The 23,636-nt window shown below is 39.8% G+C and overlaps 1 protein-coding gene across 8 annotated transcripts in view; it reads right to left on the bottom strand.

Moving 5' to 3' along the window:
• The window catches only part of CSNK1G1 (casein kinase 1 gamma 1), a 166,733-nt gene that overhangs the window by 5,524 nt on the left and 137,573 nt on the right, over positions 1-23,636 (bottom strand). For 6 of the 8 annotated variants that reach the window (XM_057543042.1, XM_057543036.1, XM_057543035.1 and 3 more), the window contains 2 exons: positions 13,356-13,466; positions 2,461-2,567 (listed from right to left, as the gene is read on the bottom strand). In XM_057543042.1, coding sequence (XP_057399025.1) covers positions 2,461-2,567; positions 13,356-13,466 — 218 coding nt within the window. Of the gene's footprint in view, positions 1-2,460; positions 2,568-13,355; positions 13,467-15,800; positions 16,447-23,636 lie in introns of those variants that run through there. The other 2 variants (XM_057543037.1, XM_057543038.1) reach the window with 2 other exon arrangements.

The raw sequence follows: 23,636 nt of genomic DNA, 5'->3' as shown, positions 1-23,636 counted from the left end.
AAAATCAAAAGCTGGGAAGTGAAGGTTTCCACACTGTTTCCCCAGTACGCTAGCTGAATCTTAATGTAGGCAACAGCTCCCTTTTTTCCACAAGCAGGCTGCATGGACAAATGGCATCACAGCTGTGTGCAGTGAGGAGTTGCGTGGGATGATGCCCTGTGCTTCTCTAGCTGTGACTTCTTCCCGTGAAAGTGATCAAGCAGATGGGCACACGGCTCCCCTGCCCCCAACCAATACATAGACGGCCAAGAGGAGAAACACACGGCTGTGCCCTGCCAGTTCCCCGGACAACATGGATTGGTAGCTCATGAAATCACCGGGGGAAATGCCACACAAAATGTCCTAAGCCATGAGCTTCTGGATGACATTTGGTCAAATACGATTGCTCCCCTCTGGTTTCCACATCTTTCAGAAGGCTCAAACCTGGCACAGTGGTCTTTGCTAAATGGGGAGACTTTAAATTCTCTTTACATCTAGAATTTAGATTATACCAGAACAGAACACACCAGATTGAAATCTGTGTGTGTGAATGGTCCCCTACCTTATACACAGAACACGACACCACACTCACATACACAATTAGTGTACACATTTACCAAAATGAAATGAGATAAATGGATTCAAAGATAATTCTGTATAGGGCATACTGTAAGACTAATAAAGCCCATTCAATCCTGGTATTCAAAGTATAGTATGAAATCCAGAGCTCAACTTCTGGCCTTCAAAGTAATAGCTGCAACGGTGAACTGGGAGTGAGGTGGGGATGGGAACGGGCACAGCCATCTTTCAAGCCCAGACAATGTTTGGATCAGACCACAAACATTGCCATCAGACCCAGTACAGTGGTTCCCAACCTCAGCGACATATTTGAATCACTGGAACTTTACCAACTCCTGATGCTCAGGCCTCATCCGTGATAAGTTAAACCAGAATCTCTGGAGCCAGGATTCAGGCATTTGTATTTTCTAACATGCCCCAGGAGACTCCAAAGGGCAGCCAAGGTTGAGAACTCAGAGGGTAGGAGTACCACACTGTTTATTTGGGAGAATGAAGTTTTGTCATGGAAACTGAAAAACTGTGAGCACCATTAAAACTTCCAAAGCCCCTGAGAATAGGCAGCATGTTTCCTTTTACTAAAAATGGTCTCCTCCTGGCACTGACCCCCACTCCCTTGTCCTCCTTATGTATTTGGGCCTTACACTAACCAGGAGAGGAGCATCTGAAGCTGCCTGCAGTCAGTAGGGACTCAACAAGAGACAGTCCAAGTCACCCTTGGTTGCTTTTTATCTACTGGGTGGGAATCCTCAAGTCCTGGCTTTTAAAGGAAAGGACCTCTTGAAAGAAAAGTGAGCTCATCAAATAGATGGGCAGCAGAGCAGAGGAGTGGGCAGTGGGACAACCATGAAAAGGTGTATCCGGAAGAACGCAGATCTTGACTAGCCTCTTACTACCTTTTACTGAGGCATAAGCATGTTCTGGTTTGGACTTAGGCTAGTTGGGGGTTCAAGAGATCACTTAAGGCACAATATCACTATAAATATGTTGCCTGCTTCTGAAAACAAGATACTGGGATAGCCTGGATGTTCGCAAAGGGTTTATAAGAAAAGGCATCCATATCAGGGGTGGCAGCGGTTACTGATTTGTGAAGGACTTCTCTCTCCCTACCTCATGTTGCCTTGGAGTTTAAATCTGGACCTGAATTTGGGATGGGGCAAAAAGGGAAAGAAGTGATAGAAATGCTGCTTTTGCAGCAGAATCAGCAGTTATTTCACCTTCTACCCCATTTTCTAAGAGTTTAAACACAGACCATGCAGAGAGCACCAAGGGGCTGGTGGTATGGGCAGGGCAAGACACTAACATGCAAGAGAAGCAGAAAAGGGAGTGGGGTAACCTCCTCACCCTCTTGGGATGAGTGTGATTTCCTCTCCATCCCAAGACTCTTTCATTCAACAGGTGCAGAGACTATTTTTCTTGACTGACTTATCTTGAGTCTCTCTGAATTCAGAACCATTTAAGTGAGAACAAAAGGGCTCTGAGACCCTTGTCTAGGACTATAGATGCAAAGTGGTTAGCCAAGAACCAGAAATCAAATGCTGTTCAGCATGGCCCATGGTTTAGACAAGCAGATTCTTCTCTGTGTCCCTTAGGGAGCAAGAGGCTCCAGGGCGCCAAGAGGCTCAGGACTGCTATCTGCTGTAGCTCTCATACCATGATTCTTTTAGTTCACTATGTCTTTTCATCCACGTGGACTAAAAATGTGACTGTCCTCTCAGAAATCACAGCTAAAGAAGGGCAGCAGCAGCCTTAAGGTACCATGCAAAAAATAAAATGGTCAAAGGAAGAAAGCTGTGGGCACAAGCATGAGGTATCCAGTCTGAAATGAGCAGCACATGACAGGAAGAGACAGAGAAAAGGTTTTTCAACCTATAACTCAAGAGCCCCCTTGAAAGATGAACGTACTTCGCTTCCTCCACTACCTCCACCTCGGCGTGAGCTGTGATCGGTGCGTTGGAGTGGGCTCCCGTGGGGTCATCGACATTCAGCTCTCCGTTGGTTGAGCTAACCACCTGAAACAGAAGGACAGAGTGTGACGGACACCACGGCAATCGGAGCCTCGTGCCAGTGCGGCAGAGGGTCCCTAGGGGAGACCTGGTCTCCAGCTTAGGTAGCAGCCAGGAGTGTTTGGGATGTTTGTTTTCCTGGGTCGGGGGGCTAAATGTCCTCACTTAGGGAATGTTCCCAGACCCATATCATGTGAGAGCACAAAACTCAATGAGTTAATTACATAATGATGATAACTTCCATACTGAATGCCTACTCTGTGTTAGGAACTCTGCTACATTGTGGTGTGTGTGTGTGTGTATATCAATTTAATCCTCACAAAAATCGTATAAACTTTTTGGTCATATTACTGTCTTTAATTCTATTCCTCTCAGTTTATTATGCTATAATTATATACAGACTCAGTGATGATGTTGAAAAAAATTCTAAAAAGGAAATCAATAGTGAGCATCAAAAACTATAAGCAATCACACTTTCCTTCAGAAATTTCTTCATGGCTTTGGACCATCGGTTTGAAGTTACTCAACTAAGACTGCCACATCCTCTCTGGTGAGACAGCAGACAGTAAGGAAACACTTTCCCTTGGAAGACCAGTCTTATTTCAACAACCTTTATTCCAGGTTCAGTGTCATCCCATTTCTCACTGACGGTCCCCGAATTGTAACTGAAGGCTCTCACTCCTGTCATCTGGTTAGGTGGAACCGATCAGGCTTCTCTTGCTTGTGCAGCTGCTTCTGTCACCTGGTTTCATTTCCAGCACATGATTCCTGTTTATGTGGGTGCTGGGAAGTGGGAAAAGGGACCCCGCTGGACAAACCACTCTGCTGTTAAAGACCTTGGCTGAAACATGGGAGAGAACCACAAAATAGGATAAATGGTTCAGATACCACACGCCCTCGGGTAAGTAACTTTTCATCTATATGAGACTGCTGCTTACAGACTGATGTGAGAATTATACAAGAAAATGCATGAGACAGTGTGTGGTACAACAGCTGGTGCACAGTAATGGAGGCAGCACAGCGCAGTAGATGAGAAATGGGCTCTGGATTTACTCCGCCCTGGCTCTGAGCCCTAGCTCCACCACTTACTTGCTGTGGGTCCTTGGGCAAGATCTCACTCTTTCTGTGCCTGAGCTTCCTAATCTGTAAAACGGGCAAACAATGCTGCTTACCTAACTGGGTTACTGTGCAGACCATCCACAGAAAGTGCTAGCCCAGTGCCATGGTCCATGGTAATGGCTCAATAAACGTTCAGAGTACTGTTATTCTCCCTCAATAAATGTTTACTCTTATCTCCCTCTAGATATGGGGTCCTCATTAGCAGTTAATTTGCAAAAATTTCCTGCACACTTATAAAGAGGAAGGTGGAAGGAAATGTTTAGTATAAGGAGTCTTTGAGGAAAGGGTAGACAAGGTGAATACTACTTACCAGAAGTCTATGCCCACCATTATTTCTAAACCAGAACTATTTATTACTTTTATTAATTATACAAGCTTTAAAAAAATTAAAACAATGCTGTACAGTTAGTCAAGGAAACATACAATATTAAACTTGGACTTAACCTATGGGAGACCCAAGTTTCTGCTAGTGATCAAATATAGCATCTCTGATCAATGGAACAACCTAACCTTATTTATCTCCTGACAGGATATAATGAATACTACATAACGTTATCTATATAGTATTCTTGCCAAACAAAAAAGTTTTATCTGAATCTAAGTATGATGGAAAAAAACAGACAAATCCAAAATGCAGGACATTCTATATGACAACAAGCCTGGATTCTTCAAAAAAGAAATGCCTCAAAAATCTTTTTTTTTTAAACACAGAGGTGACTGTTATAGATTAAAAGAGATTAAGAGACTAAGAGGTTGAAAAAGACAAGAGGCATAGCAACCGAATACAATGCAAGAACCCTGATTAGATCCTGAACACTATAAAAGTAATTTTGGAGACAATTGGGGGAAATGTGATATGACTGTACATTAGCTATTACGGAATTATTAATTTTCTTAGATATGACAATGGTGTTGTTGGTTACATGAGAGAATGGCTTCATTCTTAGGAGATGCAGGCTGAAGTATTTTGGGGTAAAATGTACTTACAAATAGTTTAGAAAACACCCCCCTTCCGAGTTAAGGCAAATATGGCAAAAATCAATCATTTGTTAATCTAGGTTAAGGATACACACAGGCTCACTGCACCCCCCCTCCCCCACCCCGGCCCTTTGCTGTAGATTTTAAAATTTCAAAATGAAAAGTTGGGAGAAAACAAGCAAAAATGAAAAGTTGAGGAGAGAATGTTTACAGACTGGAGAAACCACAGCCTGTCATGCTAATGTTGTCCTGTTAATTTCCTCAGCCTATATATGCTTCTTGTGGGCACATTCTGGCTGCACACTAGTGATAACGCTGGTAAATTCATTCTGTGAGTACAAGGGTTAAAGGAGAAATCACAGTAAGTTTTTTAGTAAACAATTCAGGAACTAGACAAGATGTTAAATAAAATGTCTTGGCCTCTACTGACGTGAACAAAGCGACAGTAGGCATCACCACTGTGAATTACTTGGTGACTCTGGGTCACAGCACGTGCTTACAGTGTTTCGCATGTCTCATACTCTCTAATTTCCCCTTACTATGTTGCCGCTTGACCCACAAGCAATGTCCTTGAGCAATCTAAGGAAGAAGAGGTTATCCCCATTTTATAGACTAGACATCTTGTCTGTATCCATGAGTATCTGGTCTCAAACAAATCAGGCACAAATGGTAACCTTACCACCAGTTGTCTAACCTTAAGCTTAACTGCACCTAGAATATACTTGGGAATCAATGGCAACTAATCTGGGTCTCTAGAGCATCCACTTAATTATTTCAGGTTGAAGGTACAGTTCGTCAAACCACTGAACAGTTGCCTAGATGTGCAGTGGAACAAACACCTAGTGTAGGTGACCCAAGAGCTGGATTCCAGGCCTAGCTCTACCATCAACATTCTCTTTGAGCCCTGGTTTCTAATTCTGTAAGATTAGGCCGATAACCACCTTGGTCCTATTTACCTTATAATTACTACGGTAGTTAAATAGAATGATGTTTAGGAAAGCAATTTGAAAAACTGTAAAGAACCTAACAAATGTAACAAATTATTAGTATTTGAAACTATCATTTTTATACTTTTCCATTGATTATTTTAGAATAACTTAATTAAAAAGTAAGCGTTATTTGTATATCTGGAATACTGACAATTTATTTTGCTGCAATCACTATTAATATTAATTTCACATTCCTCTGGCTATATCACACAAGACCAAAGTAATTAACACAGGATTATTCATGAAAGAGACTAAGGTGAAGTACTATTTTGAACTTTAGCCCTTAATATTGGTAACATCCCTTTTAAGAGTCTCAGAGATTTGAGTTATTAGCCCCATTTTTCAAAATGTTACCATGAAGAAAAATCAGAGCTGTGTATCAAAGGAAGCAGTACTTTAGCTGCTAATCAACATTTCAATGCTACTTCTCACAACCAATGCATTTGGTAATTCTCTACTTCAGCTTCCCTATCTATAAAACTGTAATAACACTAACCTTAATAAGAGTTGTAAATAATTATAAGTTATAAAGATTTGAGCCAAGTAAATATTAGCTAAACGTTAAATGTCATTCTTAAGTCTTATGCCCTTATATTTCCTGCATGTTTTAATTCAAACAATTTTAGAGTCATCTTTTTGATAGAGAAAAATATTCTGTCTTTTTTAATTTAGGCCTTCCACATGTGGAAGATCTGTGGAAATACTGCAAGGATGAGAACCGTAGGGGACCTGCCCATTAAACAGGTTGAAATGGGAGTGTCCATGCGCCTTATCAGAGCAAACTCTTCTCATCCTGGCATTCTGCCCACCCTACCATGGCCATGGTGTCTTCAGGTCATCCACTTAGGCCAACCACGGTTCAACCACATTAACTTTAGCAAGTGAGACAACTCAAAAATATATGGGCATCTGTTGTGCTAGAAAGATACTGCTGATTTGGTTTGCAAAAAGCACAGCCTTTACGAGTTTACAAAAATTGGGGCTAAAATCAAAGAGACAGATATAGTGAGGAGCAGCAGAGCTTAACATAATATTAGGGAAATGGCACAACTACCTGTCCCCTATCCAAGTGTCAAGGAAGCTGGCAGAACTTAGTTCTCCCAGGGAATTGAAGGAGGTTGTATTTTTCAAAAGTGCTGCCAGAAACTCTAGTTGACTCCAATTCTAATCTAAAGACAACTAGTCACAGTGGACAGCAGGAAACATTGTCCAAATAAGCACTCCCATGTTCTAGGAACACAAATCTAGTAAACTGTCCAGACATGCCTGACTCAGGCGTTTCCCTTTTGAAGTTATTATTTATCTTTGTTTTATTTTCTAATTACAAAGCAAGCATGTTTGTTGTAAAAAATAAATTAGAATATTAAAAAAGACAGCATAAAAAGTGCAAGTTTCCAGTGACATCATCACGTGGAAGTGTCTAGTGGGAAATCTGGTAAATGTTCCTTGAGAATAAGGGTATGCAAAGTATTTATTTACATAAAAGGACAAGTAGTAAATATTTTAGGCTTTGTGGGGTATGGAGTCTGTGTCCAAACTACACAACTCTGCCACTGCAGCATGAAAGCAGACACAGACAGTATGTAAACAAATGAGTGTGGTTGTGTTCTAATAAAACTTTATTTACAAAAACAGGCAGAGGGTGGGATTTGGTCCACTGGTTGTGTTTTCCCACCCCTACTCTATATTCTTTTTTTTCCTCTGCATACACTAATGTATATGTGTGTTTATGTGTGTGTGTATTCTCTCTGACATATATATTTTTTCATACATATGTGAAAATAAAAACAGGGCCAAATTTTACACACTGCTGGACCACTTGCTTTTTCCACAATATATCTTGGCCATTTTCCGTGACATCCAGAGATCTATCTCTCTCCATGGTATGGAAGTGTTATATCTGTTTAGTTAATGCTGAACTGAGATGTTCTGTAAGTCTAAAATACACACTAGATTTCAAAAAAAAAAAGGTTAAATATCACAAATTTTTTTTTTTTTTTTTTTTTTAGAAATTCACGTTTTTATTTATTGATCGATTGATTGCTGTGTTGGGTCTTCGTTTCTGTGCGAGGGCTTTCTCTAGTTGCGGCAAGTGGGGACCACTCTTCATCGCGCTGCGCGGGCCTCTCACCATCGCGGCCTCTCTCGCTGCGGAGCACAGGCTCCAGACGCGCAGGCTCAGTAATTTGTGGCTCACGGGCCCAGCCGCTCCGCGGCATGCGGGATCCTCCCAGACCAGGGCTCGAACCCGTGTCCCCTGCATCAGCAGGCAGACTCTCAACCACTGCGCCACCAGGGAAGCCCCACAAATATTTTTAATAGTGACTATATGTTGAACTATTTTAGATATACTGGGTTAAATATATTATTAAGGTTAGTTCCACTTGTTTCTTTTTATTTTTTAATGTGATTACTAGACAATTTTAAATTACAGATGAGACTCATTTCTTTTAACAGCATTGTTCTAGAACATGTATCTTTAGGATCTGTGCATTTTTGAGGGGTATTTATCTGAAACTGGATTCACTGGATCAAAAAGTGTAGATACTTAAGATTCTAACAGGGATTGCCAAATTACCCTCCATAATAGTGATAACTCACATTTCAACAGTAGTAGATGGATTGGCTATTATTAAACAAACAAATTTTTGCAAATGAGATAATTAGAAACTGATATGTGTGCATATATATGTTTATATATATTTTTTTAATTGTTAGGTTTTATTTTTATCAGTTATATAAGCACACTGTGTAAAGAATCAAATATTTCTACAAGGATTCTTAGGAAAAACAATAATTTCTTTCCTACACTCCACCATTTCCCCTTCCTTTATAGCTGATTCCTTTGTTTTTTGCTTCCGTATCTCTGAATAACATACATCTTGATTTGTCACTTTTAGGCAGTATATTCACCTTTTCCATCTTTCTATTCTGCCATTAAAGTTTATACTGTAATTCAGATTAGATCAATCCTTAGCATTTATATTATGACTATTAAAAGCTATTTACGGCTATGTCATGGAGTATACCATGGTTATCTTTCCTTCCTTGTGTAATTTCTTGTTTTCCATGGAGTTAATGATCTTTTTTTTTTTTTTTTTAAAGAAATTCACGTTCTTTTTATTTATTTATTTATGACTGTATTGGGTCTTCGTTTCTGTGCGAGGGCTTTCTCTAGTTGTGGCAAGTGGGGACCACTCTTCATCGCGGTGCGCGGGCCTCTCACCATCACGGCCTCTCTTGTTGTGGAGCACAGGCTCCAGACGCGCAGGCTCAGTAATTGTGGCTCACGGGCCCAGTTGCTCTGTGGCATGTGGGATCTTCCCAGACCAGGGCTCGAACCCGTGTCCCCTGCATTGGCAGGCAGATTCTCAACCACTGCGCCACCAGGAAAGCCCCAATGATCTTTTTTTAAAAAATATTTATTTATTGATTGATTGATTGACTGATTGATTGATTGATTGCTATGTTGGGTCTTTGTTTCTGTGCTTGGGCTTTCTCTAGTTGCGGCAAGCGGGGGCCACTCTTCATCGCGGTGCACGAGCCTCTCACCATCGTGGCCTCTCTTGCTGCGGAGCACAGGCTCCAGATGCGCAGGCTCAGCAGTTGTGGCTCACAGGCCCAGTCGCTCCGCGGCATGTGGGATCCTCCCAGACCAGGGCTCGAACCCGTGTCCCCTGCATTAGCAGGCAGATTCTCAACCACTGCGCCACCAGGGAAGCCCATGATCTTTTAAAATTTATTTTTACTTAGCTTTTTGTAAATTTTTTGCTAATCACTAATTCTAACCAAACTCTGTCATTTATCTACTTTCAAGATATTCTGACGTATCAGTATCCTAGTCATTTCATCATTTTGGTAAAATTGCTCTCAAGGCCTCCTGACCAGCTCTGTTTGGGACAGGCTGTCCCCTTCTACTGGAGTACAACTGTCATCCTGGGACCTTCTATCTTTACCATTATATCAATATTGCTTCTTTCCTACGCTGGATCTCTTGTTTCCTGGATCCAATATTTACTCTTTTCTTGGTTTATTCACTCATTTTCATAGCTCACATCCTCCTACAGCTTCATAAGGGTGCATGAGATGTAAAATTCCTGAGACCACAGACTTCTGAAAATGTCTTTTTTTTTTTTTTTTTTTTAATAAATTTATTTATTTTATTTATTTATTTTTGGCTGTGTTGGGTCTTCGTTGCTGTGTGCGGGCTTTCTCTAGTTGCGGCGAGCGGGGGCTACTCTTCATTGCGGTGCGCAGGCTTCTCATTGCGGTGGCTTCTCTTATTGTGGAGCACGGGCTCTAGGCGCATGGGCTTCAGTAGTTGTGGCACTTGGGCTCAGTAGTTGTGGCTCACAGGCTCTAGAGCGCAGGCTCAGTAGTTGTGGCGCACGAGCTTAGTTGCTCTGCGGCATGTGGGATCTTCCCGGACCAGGGCTCGAACCCGTGTCCCCTGCATTGGCAGGCGGATTCTTAACCACTGCGCCACCAGGGAAGCCCTGAAAATGTCTTTATTCTATATTCCAACCAGATTGACAGTTTGAATGAGTACAGAATTCTAGGTTGGAAATAATTTTCCCTCAGAAGTTTTGAAGGTATTGTTCATTGCCTTCTAGCTTCCAGCATTGCCATTCAGAAATCTGAAGCTATACTAAGTCCTGATCCTTTATTTGCATGTGACTGTTTTCTCTTTCTGGAAGCTTGAAGGATCTTCTCTTTGTCTTCAGTGTTTTGGAATTTCACAATGATATACTTTGGTGTGGTTCCACTATCCATTAAGCTGGGCACTTAGGGGGCCCTGTTGATCTGGAAACAAGTCTTTATGAGTTCCGGGAAATTATTTCATTAACGAGTTCCTCCCCTCCACTTTCTCTGTTCTCTCTCTGGAACTCCCATTATTTAGAAATTGGACCGTCCAGACTCTCCTTAAATCTTACGTTGTTTTCTACTATTTTTTTTTTAATTAAAAAAATTATTTACTTACTTACTTATTTATTTTTTATTTTTGACCGCATTGGGTCTTAGTTGTGGCATGTGGGATCTTCATTGAGGCATGCGGGATCTTCTGTTGCAGCATGCGGGCTTCTCTCTAGTTGTGGCGTGCAGGTTTTTCTTTCTCTAGTTGTGGTGCGCAGGCTCCAGGGTGTGTGGGCTCTCTAGTTGTGGCCCGCAGATTCCAGAGCACGTGGGCTCTGTAGATTGCGGCACACAGGTTCTCTAGTTGAGTTGCGTGAGCTCAGTAGTTGTGGCATACGGGCTTAGTTGCCCTGGCACGTGGGATCTTAGTTTCCTGAACAGGGATCGAACCCACGTCCCCTGCATTGTAAGACGGATTCTTTACCACTGGACCACCAGGGAAGTCCCTGTTTTCTACTATTTTTCTCTCTCTTTGCTCTACTTTCTGGGAGACTTCCTTACAACTTTATCTTCCAAACTACTGAGTTTTATTATTTTTTTTAATTGTCAAAATTTTTATTTAGAAATGAATTTGAAATAACATTTCTTCCATGCCATGTGTAAATTATTAATAAAGTTGTGATGAAATACATTGTTTACAACTTGATAATTTTAGCTGTGGATTTCTAATCTGAGGAATGTATGTAGCATTCAACTGATGCACTAGTAATTATTCCTGGTCTTAAATTGCTCTATAAGCAGCAACTGTTTCGAACATCAACAGGAAGAATATAACCAGTATCATTATTTTTTGCTCAGATAACATAAGAAAACTACTGAATTTATTATCAGTTTGTTTAGCCTGTATTCATCAGAGCACACATGTTAATATATGTAGAACTTGAGAACATGAATATTTTTTATGAAAAGAAAAATAAAACAAACTATTGAGTTTTAAATTTTTGTTTACTATGTTTTTAATTTTGGAGAGCTATTTTTTTGTTTGTGTGTTTGCTCTTAGAATGTTCCTTTTAAAGGTAGCATGCTGTCCTTGCTTCACAGTTGCAATATCTTCTATCTCTGAGGTTTTTAATAACAAGGTATTTTTTTGTTGCTGTTATTGCTTGTTTTGGTCTCTATCTTATTAAAGGCTTTCCTCAGAAGTCTGAAAATCCCTGAGTGTTTGCTCATATTTAAAAGTGGAAGAATGTAAAGTTAACTGGCACTGTGAGTACAGGGGTGGGACTTTTAAGTACGGATCTCACTGCAGAATGATCTGGCTGGGCCATTTCATTAGGGAAACCCTGTTGTCAGTAGGCTCAGATGTTTTCTTTGGGGCTGGTTAGATTCCCCAGAGCCGACTCAGTCTCCTGCCTGCAAGGTACATACCTGACTATCAGCATTCTGAAGTACTAAATGGGGAAAGCAGGCAGTCAGTATGCACACATTCATTTAATCTCCCCTTTTCCAGTATGGTATTCTGTCCCCAAATGTGCCTTGTATCTCCTAATCCAGAGACCCTCTTTTTTGCCCTCTCCAAAGAATAACTCTTTGGTCTTTGCTGGAAAGGAGGAGAACATCTAGGGATCTGTGGTTTCTCAAACAGACTTTAAACCAATCTTTATTTTAGCACATGCCCCTCCACACCCACCTCCCCCTTATAGAAGGCCAATTTCTGAGGCTTTTGGGGATTCCCCAGTATAAATAGGCTCTCAAGCTTTCCCCTGTGTTGGTTCAGAATCTGGTTTTCTCGGGACTCCTAAGTCATTTAATAATTGCCCATCTGCTATCCAGCTTCTAACAGCCGATTGCTGTGGCCTCCTCTTCTGTTTTCTCCATTCTTATATGGATTTATACCTTAAAACAAAAATCTCCTTATCATTTTTTTAGTGTTGTTTCAGGAGTGGGTGTGTTCAATCCATCATTTTTACCTATGAGATGTTCCTATGAGATCATTTTTGGTTTAGAGGACAAAGCTGTCTCCTAACTTCCTGTGAATAACACAATCTTCAGTGAGTCACCCCATGTAAAGGCATATCCTAAACAATCAGCCTATCAAGATGCATTTCTGTGTGAAAAAGGCTTGCCTATTCCTTTATAAGAATTTACATTTGGTAGCTCTGGGTTCACCTGTGTGCCCCAACTGGTGGTGTCACTTACCAGTATGAGAAAAATATTCAGGTTAAGATTATTAAAACAGTGACATATATGAAAAGTTAAGAGATGCAAGGTGTTCTTAAGTACAAGAGAGAATAGAGATTCAAAATAGTCCAAATGAAATCAGAAATAATTCTCTAAGACCACACTTACTCCAGGGAGAAAAAAAGAAGTAGCCCAACTTCTTGGGTTCCCACTCATAAACGGTTGAGTTGGAGCAATGAACAATCTCACCTTATGTACTAGGGCATATAGCATCATGGAATGAGCTATATATGCAGTCCTCTATCCCCAAAATACTTATTTTAAATATTTCTTTGCAGTTCCCAGACTTGACACTAAGAGACTTCTACCTTGACATTATTTTATGGTCTATCATGAGTGGATCAAGGTTGTAGGATTAGTTTAACCAGGAATCAGTATCAGAAGTCATATAGATATTTCTTAGTCAATGACAACAACCCAGAATCATCTCAACAAGTGAGTCTTACAAGTCCACCTAGGTAGAAAATCAGCACAGAGATATTCAGTTCACTATAAAAGCAGCTCAACCTTGCTGTAAGTTTCCATTCTAAAGGAACTTGGGTTTTAGAAACAAGCCAACATTCTACCAGCCAAGCTGGGAGGGCCAGGAAAAGGCAATAAAGGCCGTAAGTACCTGCACTGATCCCCCATGGCGGTCTGCAGCCAAGTGAGACGTCAGGTACGAGGTATTGGTCTGCCGGCTGGGCTGGACTTCCCACTCTCCTCGGCGGTCTGACGATGCAGTCTGCTCAGGCATTAGGAAGCATGAGAGCAAGATATGGAAGGAAAGGTGAAGCAACAGCAAGCAATATCAAAATCAAGTACATTAGTGTCCCTAAGGGTTTTGTTTTTGTTTTGGATTTTGAACAACTGCTGCAAAGCACTGAGAAAAAGATAGCTTGGCTACATTCATTTCAGCCTAATGAGCCAACACGTAACTGTCTCTAGCATACCATCCTTGCCTAGACACAGAAAAACAATAATCACCAACGGAGGAGGTTAAAAAAAATAAAAACTATCAAAAGCTGGAATCACCTTTTAGCTTCCATATTAGTAAAATTTCAGTAGCCACTAAGCAGACCAAATTCAGAAAGTTAGGATTGTTGGACAAAGGAATAATCATACTTACAAATCATTTCACTAATTATCTATCTAAATAGACAGTAGTCAATATAGAAAATTCACAGCATTAGGAATCAAGGTAATAAGCCTTTTCCTTGAATAGGGAGCCCACTACCCTCAACATAAACTTCCAGAAGACTTTCAACTAAGATAAAATGAGCAGTAGCTGGAATATGCTTTCTTATCTAAAAGGATGAACAAAGTATCTCTTCAAAAGCAGGTTCACAGGTCAAGAATATGAAAAGATGGGGGAAAATAAGGCTACAATGTTTCTCAGATTCCTCTAGCTAACAGCCTCTAGCCTGGAATTAGCAAAAGTTTAGATAAGACTACTACGAACTATTTTCTTCTAGAAAGCAAAAGGCAGATCTTTTCCCAGCAGAAGGAGGGCTTTCAATTCAAAACCTCGTTGGGTTCTGAGTTCACCTTTGCTGTCATTCAGGCTCTCTTCATTCCTTCTTTACCTGTTTTTTTAGATCTCACACTATTCTGATCTTGCTCCTATGTGATATTTGTTCTGAAGAATCTGTTTAGGTGCCGCTTCCCCTGTGCCAGATGGCTGAGCAGGTGTTAGCATCATGATGCTCAGCTGTAACAGTCCTAAGGTTCTACAAAAATGAAAAATGAGGTGTTGGAGAGGCAGCAATGAGGGATTAGTAAGTCAAATTTTAACTGCTGCTGATATAAACAGCAGCAGGGGTTGGGACGTGATATTGCTGCTCTGCACGAAAACCAGTAAGGATGCTATAAATATTAGAAATGTTCACAGCTATAAATGTTGTATTCTATAAAAAGGAAAAGGAAGACCGAAGTAGTAGTGATTTGAGGCTCCACTTCACTCACCCCCTTCTGTAACTCATTGACAAGAGTTGTTTAAAGCTCATCTATAAATCATCAAAAAGGCTTTTCCCATTTAAAAAAAGCGTCGTACACCAGCTACAACTTACTCATCTTCTTTAAGTAATGGAATATGAGGTGACATGGGAAACAGCACTATAAAAGATCCTGGCCATGTTTTCTGATATTCCTCAGGGAATGAGCATATTCTGTAAGAAGGCAACTATATTAACTTGCTTGCTATATATACTCTTACAAAAGAGGAGTTTAGTTTTATACTGCTAGTCACATTTGAGAGAATCAAAGCTACTCAAAATATCTCCCCACCCCAATTAATTCTGCCGAGAAGTTCAGAAGTTCAGTTCAGAAGTTCAAAAAATTTCATTTTTCCAAAATAAGACTGTGGTTTATAACATAACTATTATAACATCATAACTATTTTATAAACCAATATCCATATCTCAGAGCACTTAATCTCATTTATTCTCACTACTGGAGATTTGAGAATATATCTGTTCTTCTAATATTATAAGTAATATCTATAACTAATATCTATTAGTGATAGCCTCTTCAGTTCTCTCTAGGACTTTATGAGTTTTTTGTAGTATTTAAGTAGACTGTTTAAGCTCCTAAACTACTATATAGAATTGTCTGTTCTCAAAAAATTTAAATGCTTAAAAAATATCCAGACATTTATAAGTCATTTGGTGCTGTTTTGAGTTCTATGAATACACGTTCAGCGCAATTACTTCTCTCATGAACACTCTCTGTTTTGCATTTGTTTTTAGGGCAGATGATACGTATGTAAAACACTCATATGCTTTCAAGCTTAACAAAACCCTGGACAGCTGGATCAGCTGTTATTTCTAGTTTTACTGAAATACATCTCAGAAGTCTGATTTGATGCTACTGTCTGATTCCCTGGGCTGTGTACTTGTTTATATTCATTCTAGCTAAATAGGAAATTTGTTGGAATAATTAACATTTTTGTCTAAATGAAAATAGCAAGACATTTTTTCAAAGGCCCAGAAGTTACCCTCCACCTCCACCCTCCAAGCAATGTTCTATTTATCTTCTGAGGAGAGAAAAACAATGCTGGCTCTCCAGATTGCTTCACAAATGCTTCCCCTGTGACAAGGGAAGAACACATGGCACCATTCCACTGCTCTCCAACACCTTCCGTAGCCACTGAAAGCACCAAAGCCAAGGGACAGACCTGAACCTGGGGTTGCTGGTTTATTACTTTGGGAACTACTTTCACCACAATACTAAACTCTATGGCTATTCTCTTCTGGAATTTAAGGGCCTGGACTGGTATCTAGAGGCTGATGTAGTAGAAGTGTTCATCTGCCAGTTTTAGAAAGCAACTGAGTGCCTAGACACTAAATGAAACCAAGGAATGTCCGCAACTACAGAATTCTGCTAGTCTACCTGTTCCTGAAAGGTACTCTAGGCAATGCTGTATACACAGAGGTTATGATTAGGCGTAATCAGCACAGGAGCCAGTTATACCAAGCAAACCAGCAGAGGAGATCGGCATGTAAACCCTTCATTCTTAAAAATCATTCATGCAACGTGTCTATCTAAAAAGCAATCAGGAGCGTCCATGGGTAGAAGAGTCATTCAACAAAACCAATCTCTCTGCATTACTTGAAAGGCAAAGGTCCAAATGGAGTGTGTAAATCCCCAAAGGCAGGAGCAGGAATCTCAAGTAGTGGGAACTCCTTGGGATAATGCTTTAAAATCTTCAGTTGTGATTGCATCACCTGCGTGGAAATGCTTAGTTTACTATCTAGTAGGTGAACGTGGAAATAAAAAAAGCAGCAACCTAGCAGAACATAAATTAAAGGCAAAGCTACAAAAAATAGTTAAGGGAAAACATAGAAGCCTAGTGTAAAAAGTCAAAACCACCACATGTGCCTAGGGCAGAGGAAGCAAGTCTCTCCCAGCAATCATTTGGCAGCGATTCACAGACAGACAGTGGGGAGAACGACACTAACAGGAGGGCAAGAAAATACAGTCTGAAAACACCTCAGATAACCACTTCCATCTATGGCTTGAAAATTATCTCAAATTTTTATTGGAGATTAAGCTACTTTTCTGAAGCAGAAGGCAGGCAAATATCTTCCTCCTGTTGTAACAAACAAATCACCAAATCCTACTCTTTATGTAAAGTTATTTTGAAAAATTAATTTTGATTGCATCTATAAAATGGATTTTATCCATTTTACTTCATGGCTCTTAGAATATTTTAAAAGTTGCCGTCTATACAGAACATTTTGGCCTCTCATGTCAGTCTTCTAGGCCTCATTATATAATTACAGTCTTCAACTGTAATTAACAAGAATAGAGACTGAATAATACCAAAAGGTTAGTAATAAATACACTTGATTACATTCTGTCTTACCACACTTCCAAGATTAAACAAAATTTTAATATAGTATATTAAGTATACTATATTATGTGTTAGACCTCAGGTATGAAATGAAAAAAAGTTGGTAAAGTTATTAAAGTGTAGGGCTTCCCTGGTGGCGCAGTGGTTGAGAATCTGCCTGCTAATGCAGGGGACACGGGTTCGAGCCCTGGTCTGGGAAGATCCCGCATGCCACGGAGCAGCTGGGCCCGTGAGCCACAACTACTGAGCCTGCGCGTCTGGAGCCTGTGCCCCGCAACGGGAGGGGCCGCGATAGTGAAAGGCCCGCGCACCGCGATGAAGAGCGGTCCCCGCACCGCGATGAAGAGTGGCCCCCACTTGCCGTAACCGGAGAAAGCCCTCGCACGAACCGAAGACCCAACACGGCCAAAAAAATAAATAAATAAAGTAGCTATAAACTGTGAACGATATTTATAAAAAAAAAAAAAAAAAAAAAAAAAAGTTATTAAAGTGTATACTTTAACAAAATCAAAAACTTCTCCATTAAGCTCATGAAATAGAACCAATTTTCCTCTGCCAGACAGGGATTGTTACATGCAGTCTGTCAGGTGTACCAATAGTGAGTTCCTGTTTTCTACAAACTTGATCAAATATCAGCGATATTTGAAAATCACTGATAAGAACCTGGAAGGATTATTTCCAAGCCCAATACTATATAGGCCCACAGAGATAGCAGCATCAATTCTGTGAAGCTCTGAAAAAAAATCACAGGAACCATCCTAGAGGTTTGAAATTCTCTACTCAAATCTTGCCCTATTCTTCCTCAAAATGGCATAAGACACCTCCTCTATGGAATGATGATTTATCTAGGTAAGATTACTCTGGAATCATCCTCCTACAAGGAGGTGCCTCAGAACACAGGGTATATGCTGATATACAAAATACTGAACAATGCATACAGACAGAAGAAAACTTTTAATATGGAATAGAGAATTAGGAGCAGAGGTGAGTAGCAAAGACTAGGTCACAGAATGGGAGAAGCTAAGAAGGATTGTACTTCAGTTTTGCACTTGCTTGTTGCAATATCCCCCTTGGAATTAAGGTCCCAGAAATGAGGAGGGACAGCTCATTCTGCACTGAGCTCTGTGCTGGAGCGGGGCAGGGTGAGTGTGCAATCTCCACACCTGAGCTCCTGCTAGACAGCAGGCAGCAAGTCAGGAAATCACACACAGGTCAGAAGTAGGCAAGTGATCGCTGAGCAAACTCATCTGCTCCTTAAACTAGCGAACTCTGAACCTCGCTGAAAACAAAGAAGTACTCTGTAAAAGGAAGGGAATGGAGAATTGATCAGCTTTTCTTTTTTTTTTTTTTAAGGCTACTGGACTTAAATCTAATCCCTTGGAGTCTAGACACAAACAGAATAAATCTGAACTACTCTTTTACTGGGGCATATCTTCTTCAGAACTCAATATGACATTCTTTCCCTTAAACATATGCTGGTCCTATAAAAATGAATAAGTAATATTTGAGGATTCAATATTATCAGGGGTAGGATACCACGTCTGGTAGAATTTAATAATTCTCGATGACCAATATGACGCTTTCCAACCTCAAAACAGATCTGTTCTCCCTAACCTTTTAGGCCAAGTACCCCTTCTTCAAACGCCCACAGAAAATCTACCAAATAAAAGGGGTCTATGGGAGAAAAGAGAAACTAACAAAACTGCTGAACCACAGTAGTAGTATATATTTGTGTAGCATCTACCCGAGTAAGGACTGTCACAAGCTAGAGGTTCTGAAAGGAAGTGTGCTGCTGCATGCACACGCTAATCAATGCAATATGCTATATTTATATATATATATATATAAATTTTTATATATTTTGCTATATTTATATATGCTATATTTATATATATTTTGTTGCATGTCGAACACACTGCATAAGACCTTCGACAGTACTGCACTTTAATATGAGCTATCTGGATAGTGGCAGGACTTACTTCCTGATCGAATTTGATCAGCGAATGCAAGGGAAGCTTTGCTGGGTAGAAATAGGAAGAACTAGTAAAGTTTTCATCGTCTTCCTGATGAATGGTAATGCAGAATTCTTTAAGAGGAACCTGAGTCATGGCAAGATTGACCATCTTTGGAACTGGGAAAGGACAAATACCAAGGGTAAAATGACAGAAAAGACTAACCCATTGGGATCCTTTTGAGTGGATCTAGCTTTTAGGAACATTTATTCTACCCAAACTCATGACTGAATTACAGTTCTCTAGCTGGGTAAATTAATGTTCAAAGAAATTGTTCTTAAGCACCTGGTATTAATATACCAGACAGATTCAATATAGGTGAGTTTAAATGCAGTTCTCTGACCACCATGTTTGGGCTCTAGTACTGTATCTAGGAACCAAATGATACTCAATTCAATGCAGTATTCAATTCAGTATGCTGGTCAGTCGACCAGCAAAGCAAATTTTCCCTGAAAAATCCCACCGTGATGGAGAACTAATACAATCTCCTGAACTTGCTTTGCAGCAAGAGCCTGCTGTGTTTTTTCAAACCCTTCCCCTTGAGCAGACAATCTAGCCCTACTCTGGCTGCCAAACAAGGCAGGATGGCTCTTTGTGGAAACAGAAAAAACAAGTAGGAAGAAAAGTTTAAAATTTAATTTCTTGGAAGGTTAAATAAAAATCTATATTTTAAACAAATATCTGATTTCATCTAAACTCCTCATTTGACAGATTCATTCATTCATCATTCAAACTATTATTTACTGAGTGCCTACTATTCCAGACATTCTTTCAGGGGTTAGGGATACAGCAGTGAACAAAACAACAAAAATCTCTGCCCTTACAAGGCTTACATTTGTGGAAGCTGAGGCCCCCAAAAGCTTAAGTGTCCTGCAGCCTAAGGCTTGGGATCAGCTAAAACCAAGTTCTGAGCTCCTCATCCTTCTCCTCCTACCCTAAGTATATAACTAAACAAAGACTGTTAATCCCAGGCTCACTCCTCTATCACACAATTGATGGGCAGATTTACTCAGAATAAGTAGGCGCTTCAAGCATTATCGTCAATGTCATCTCCAAAGATCTCTCAGGTTTTCTTTTGAGAGCCATCCTCTGCTTGCCAGCCATCTTCAGCTGAAGCACACAGCAACAGCTTTGACCCATCCTTCTCCCTCAACCCTGCCATACATGTGAGCTCCCAATTCTGATAGATTATATCCCTGTATCATTTTTCAATTTTATTTCATTCTCACCACTACAGTCCATATGCACCCCCTTTACCTCTCAAGGGAACTCACTGTCTTATTGGTCTCCATGCTGGCTGCCAAGCTATTACCACCTTCTATGCTGAAAGATTTCTAAAGCAAAGTTTTGATCTTATCACCCCTCTGTTCAAATACCTTTAGTACCTATTCCCTACTGAAATTAAGTACTAACTCTCCAGTAGCCCAGCATTTCAGGAGCTTTATCGAACGGCTCCAACCTATTTCCCTAGCCTTGTCTCCTTTATTCACAGAATATATTTTAGCAAAATGGAACCAGATAATTTGTTGTTGCTCATATTTCCTTTTTGCTTGGACTGTCTCTTTCATTTCCACCCAATTCTTCCAAGAGCATTTCAAATGCAGCTTCTTTCATGAAATTCTTTGTCATGCTCAGATTAGATGAAAAGTCTCCTTCCAATCCCTAAAGATTGTGATTTGCTTATCTGTTCTGCCTTGTGTTATTAAGTTATCTGGCTACCTGGCTTATCTGCTTGTCAGTTCTTTGAGGACAAGGACTCCCTACTTATCTTGGTATCTCCAGGACATACTTTCACATAGCAAGTCCTTAGCTAGATTTACCGAGTCAAAATTGCTGAAGAAAGGTTAGCTGTCCCTAAACTTAATACCTTTCAATCTCTCTCAAGGAGAGATTTTAGTTTCTTCTTTGGCTGATTTCAAAACTTGTAAAGAATTAATCTTAAAAAAAAAAAAAAAAAAAGCATAAGGAAAAAACCCTGAAGATGGAACCAAAGCAATGAGACCACAGACTAAGACACAGTGTAAAGGCTGAAAAGACACTAGAAATCCTTTTACCCACAGTGCACAGTGCAGAAAGAATTCTACCCAGTTAGAATTCAGAATCCTGCTGGAAAGGAGGTATAAAATATGCACTGATGTGGGGAATTTCAATCCCTTAGCAGCCATAGGATACTAAAAACCCTAAAAGAAAAAAAAAAAATTCAAACACGCTTTCAAGACTCAACTCTTCAAAGAGAAGCTTACTGCCTTGTAGATGAGATTTCCTAATTACATACCCGGGTTTAATGACTTTTCACTTGAAAGTACACTGAAATTCACTGTACTTTTACTCAGATACTAGGTATGACCTCATTTTCCACCCTGGAAATCTAGGTTTTCAACCATCACTTTCCCCATACCTTTAAAATTCATTCAAAACAGCAACATTGATTATGAATTCACTGAAGCAGAAAAGACAAGGGAAACTAAAGGAAACACATATTTTAGTTTTCAAATATTCTAAAAATATTTGAATATTTATTCAAATAAATATTGAATTATTTGAATAAATAGTCAATATTTATGATGGGCAGGTATGTTATGATTTCACTGACTACTTAAGTTATTCTTTTATTTCTTTCATACCTTTACTATTTAAATGTATATTTCATTATAAGGTAACATAACTCCATTATAGAATAGTTTGGAAAAATATTACCCACAATACTACAACTTCCAACACTACTTCTGTTAATATTTTGGCATTATCTCCTCCCATTGACTTTCTCATTTTCCCTTCCCCTTCAGGAAAATCATGAGGTATTTCTAATTTTGTATTGTGATTTCTTTACTATACAACCATAAACATTTTCAGGTTGCTACAAGTTTTCCTAAATATTATTTTAAGTGGCTAGATAATATTCTACTGAATAAATGCGTTACAATTCATTTTATTATAACCTAGTTTATTTGATAAAAGATTTGAGCGGATCCATAACCATTCCCTTATAATTGGATAGGTGGATCATTTCTAAAACTTTGCTAGAAATGGCACTGTGACAGTTAAATGCACATAAGTAAATCTGTATCTTGGATTGTTTTATTGTGATTGTTTTATTATGATTCCAAGAAGTAAAATTATTCTATCAGAGAGGATTGTAACTTTATCAAATTACTTTCTAGAGAATTTGTAACAATTTGCAAAGTCAAGAGCAATGCATGAGAATGTCATTTGAACTGTGCACTCTACACTTTTTAAAAGGGGGGTAGGGGAGAACGACAGCAGAAGTCAACAGTACTCTGCTGTCAAATCACAAGTCAGTCAAAATAGAATCATTAGCCACGTACTCTGATTAAAGTATGTAACTCTGGACCCAATTAGGGGTCATAGTTTGCTAAACCCCATCTTTTTGCCTACTTACTCTCTCTTTTGTCTACTCTCTAATACACAGATTTTCTTCCTTCACACATTTTTTTCTTACCCAACATGCCACACATACATGCCAAAAGTACGTACTCACTGGTGAGTCTATCTATATTTGTGTACATACTTTACTGTATGTATGTGTGTGTATATACCTAAATATACTACTTTTTTGTTTGTTTTTGTTTTAGAGGGGGCACCTGGATTCTATATTCTATTTTTAACCTATGTACTTTTACATGCACATCTGTGAGATAAGTGTTTTTTGCCTTTTATTGTAAAAATGTCTGTGAATATAAAACAGTGAGGTCAGGGATGAGGGGGAACAAGCTAATTTGATATGATTATGTGTGTATATGTGTTATCTGTTTATTATTCTTTGCTTCTTTATCTATTGAGGTACACATTTTCCTCTCAGCAATATATAGGGTAATAAGGATTAAAACTGTCATATTTACTTCCCAAACAGTTACCCCTTTCTTTAAACGTTGTCAAATTTGTTGATTTTTTTTTTTTTTTTGGCAGGGGCGGGGGTGGTGTTTGCCTCCTCTGTCTTTAGGCTGAGAGAAGCCTCTCATCCAAACCACTAGTTTCCCAAACCATGAACATTGAAGGATGGATGACATGGCCTTCTCTGGAATGGCCTAAAGCAAAGCTGAATCTTCACTACAGGTCCAGATCCTGGCCAGCTATAAAGTTAACCTGGATATAGGGACAGAGGTGGGGTGGAGATGCCAGTTCATGCCTACGTCAGCTGGAAGTCCAAATTACCCACCCTTCTTAATCAGCAAGGAAAAACCAGCATGGGTGAGAGCTCTACTCTGGACTGCAGATGAGACCCAAAGTGGGCTACCCTGTCCATCCAGTATGTCTTTGGGCCTGTGGCAGACTGTCCCTTTCGGCCAACAGATTTTGACAGGCCCAGCTTCTCTAGAGTGGATGCTTCATGTAAGACACCTGGCCACATCTCAGTGCTATTACACAACCCTGAGGGATGCTGGGATGCCACACCACAACAGTGAGTAACGCTAAGCCCTTTGTCTTTAATTTCAGTATATACGCTTAAGTGGAGAAGCTGAAGAATTTGGATTTTAATATTAGCCATGAAGAAGGGGGATTTCTGAAACAATGAAGGTCCAACACATAC

The sequence above is a fragment of the Balaenoptera acutorostrata genome, chromosome 3 (genome assembly GCF_949987535.1).
Source record: "Balaenoptera acutorostrata chromosome 3, mBalAcu1.1, whole genome shotgun sequence".
NCBI lineage: Eukaryota > Metazoa > Chordata > Mammalia > Artiodactyla > Balaenopteridae > Balaenoptera > Balaenoptera acutorostrata.
Note: the sequence above shows the minus strand (reverse complement) of the source record. Positions and strands in the feature narration are given on the sequence as shown.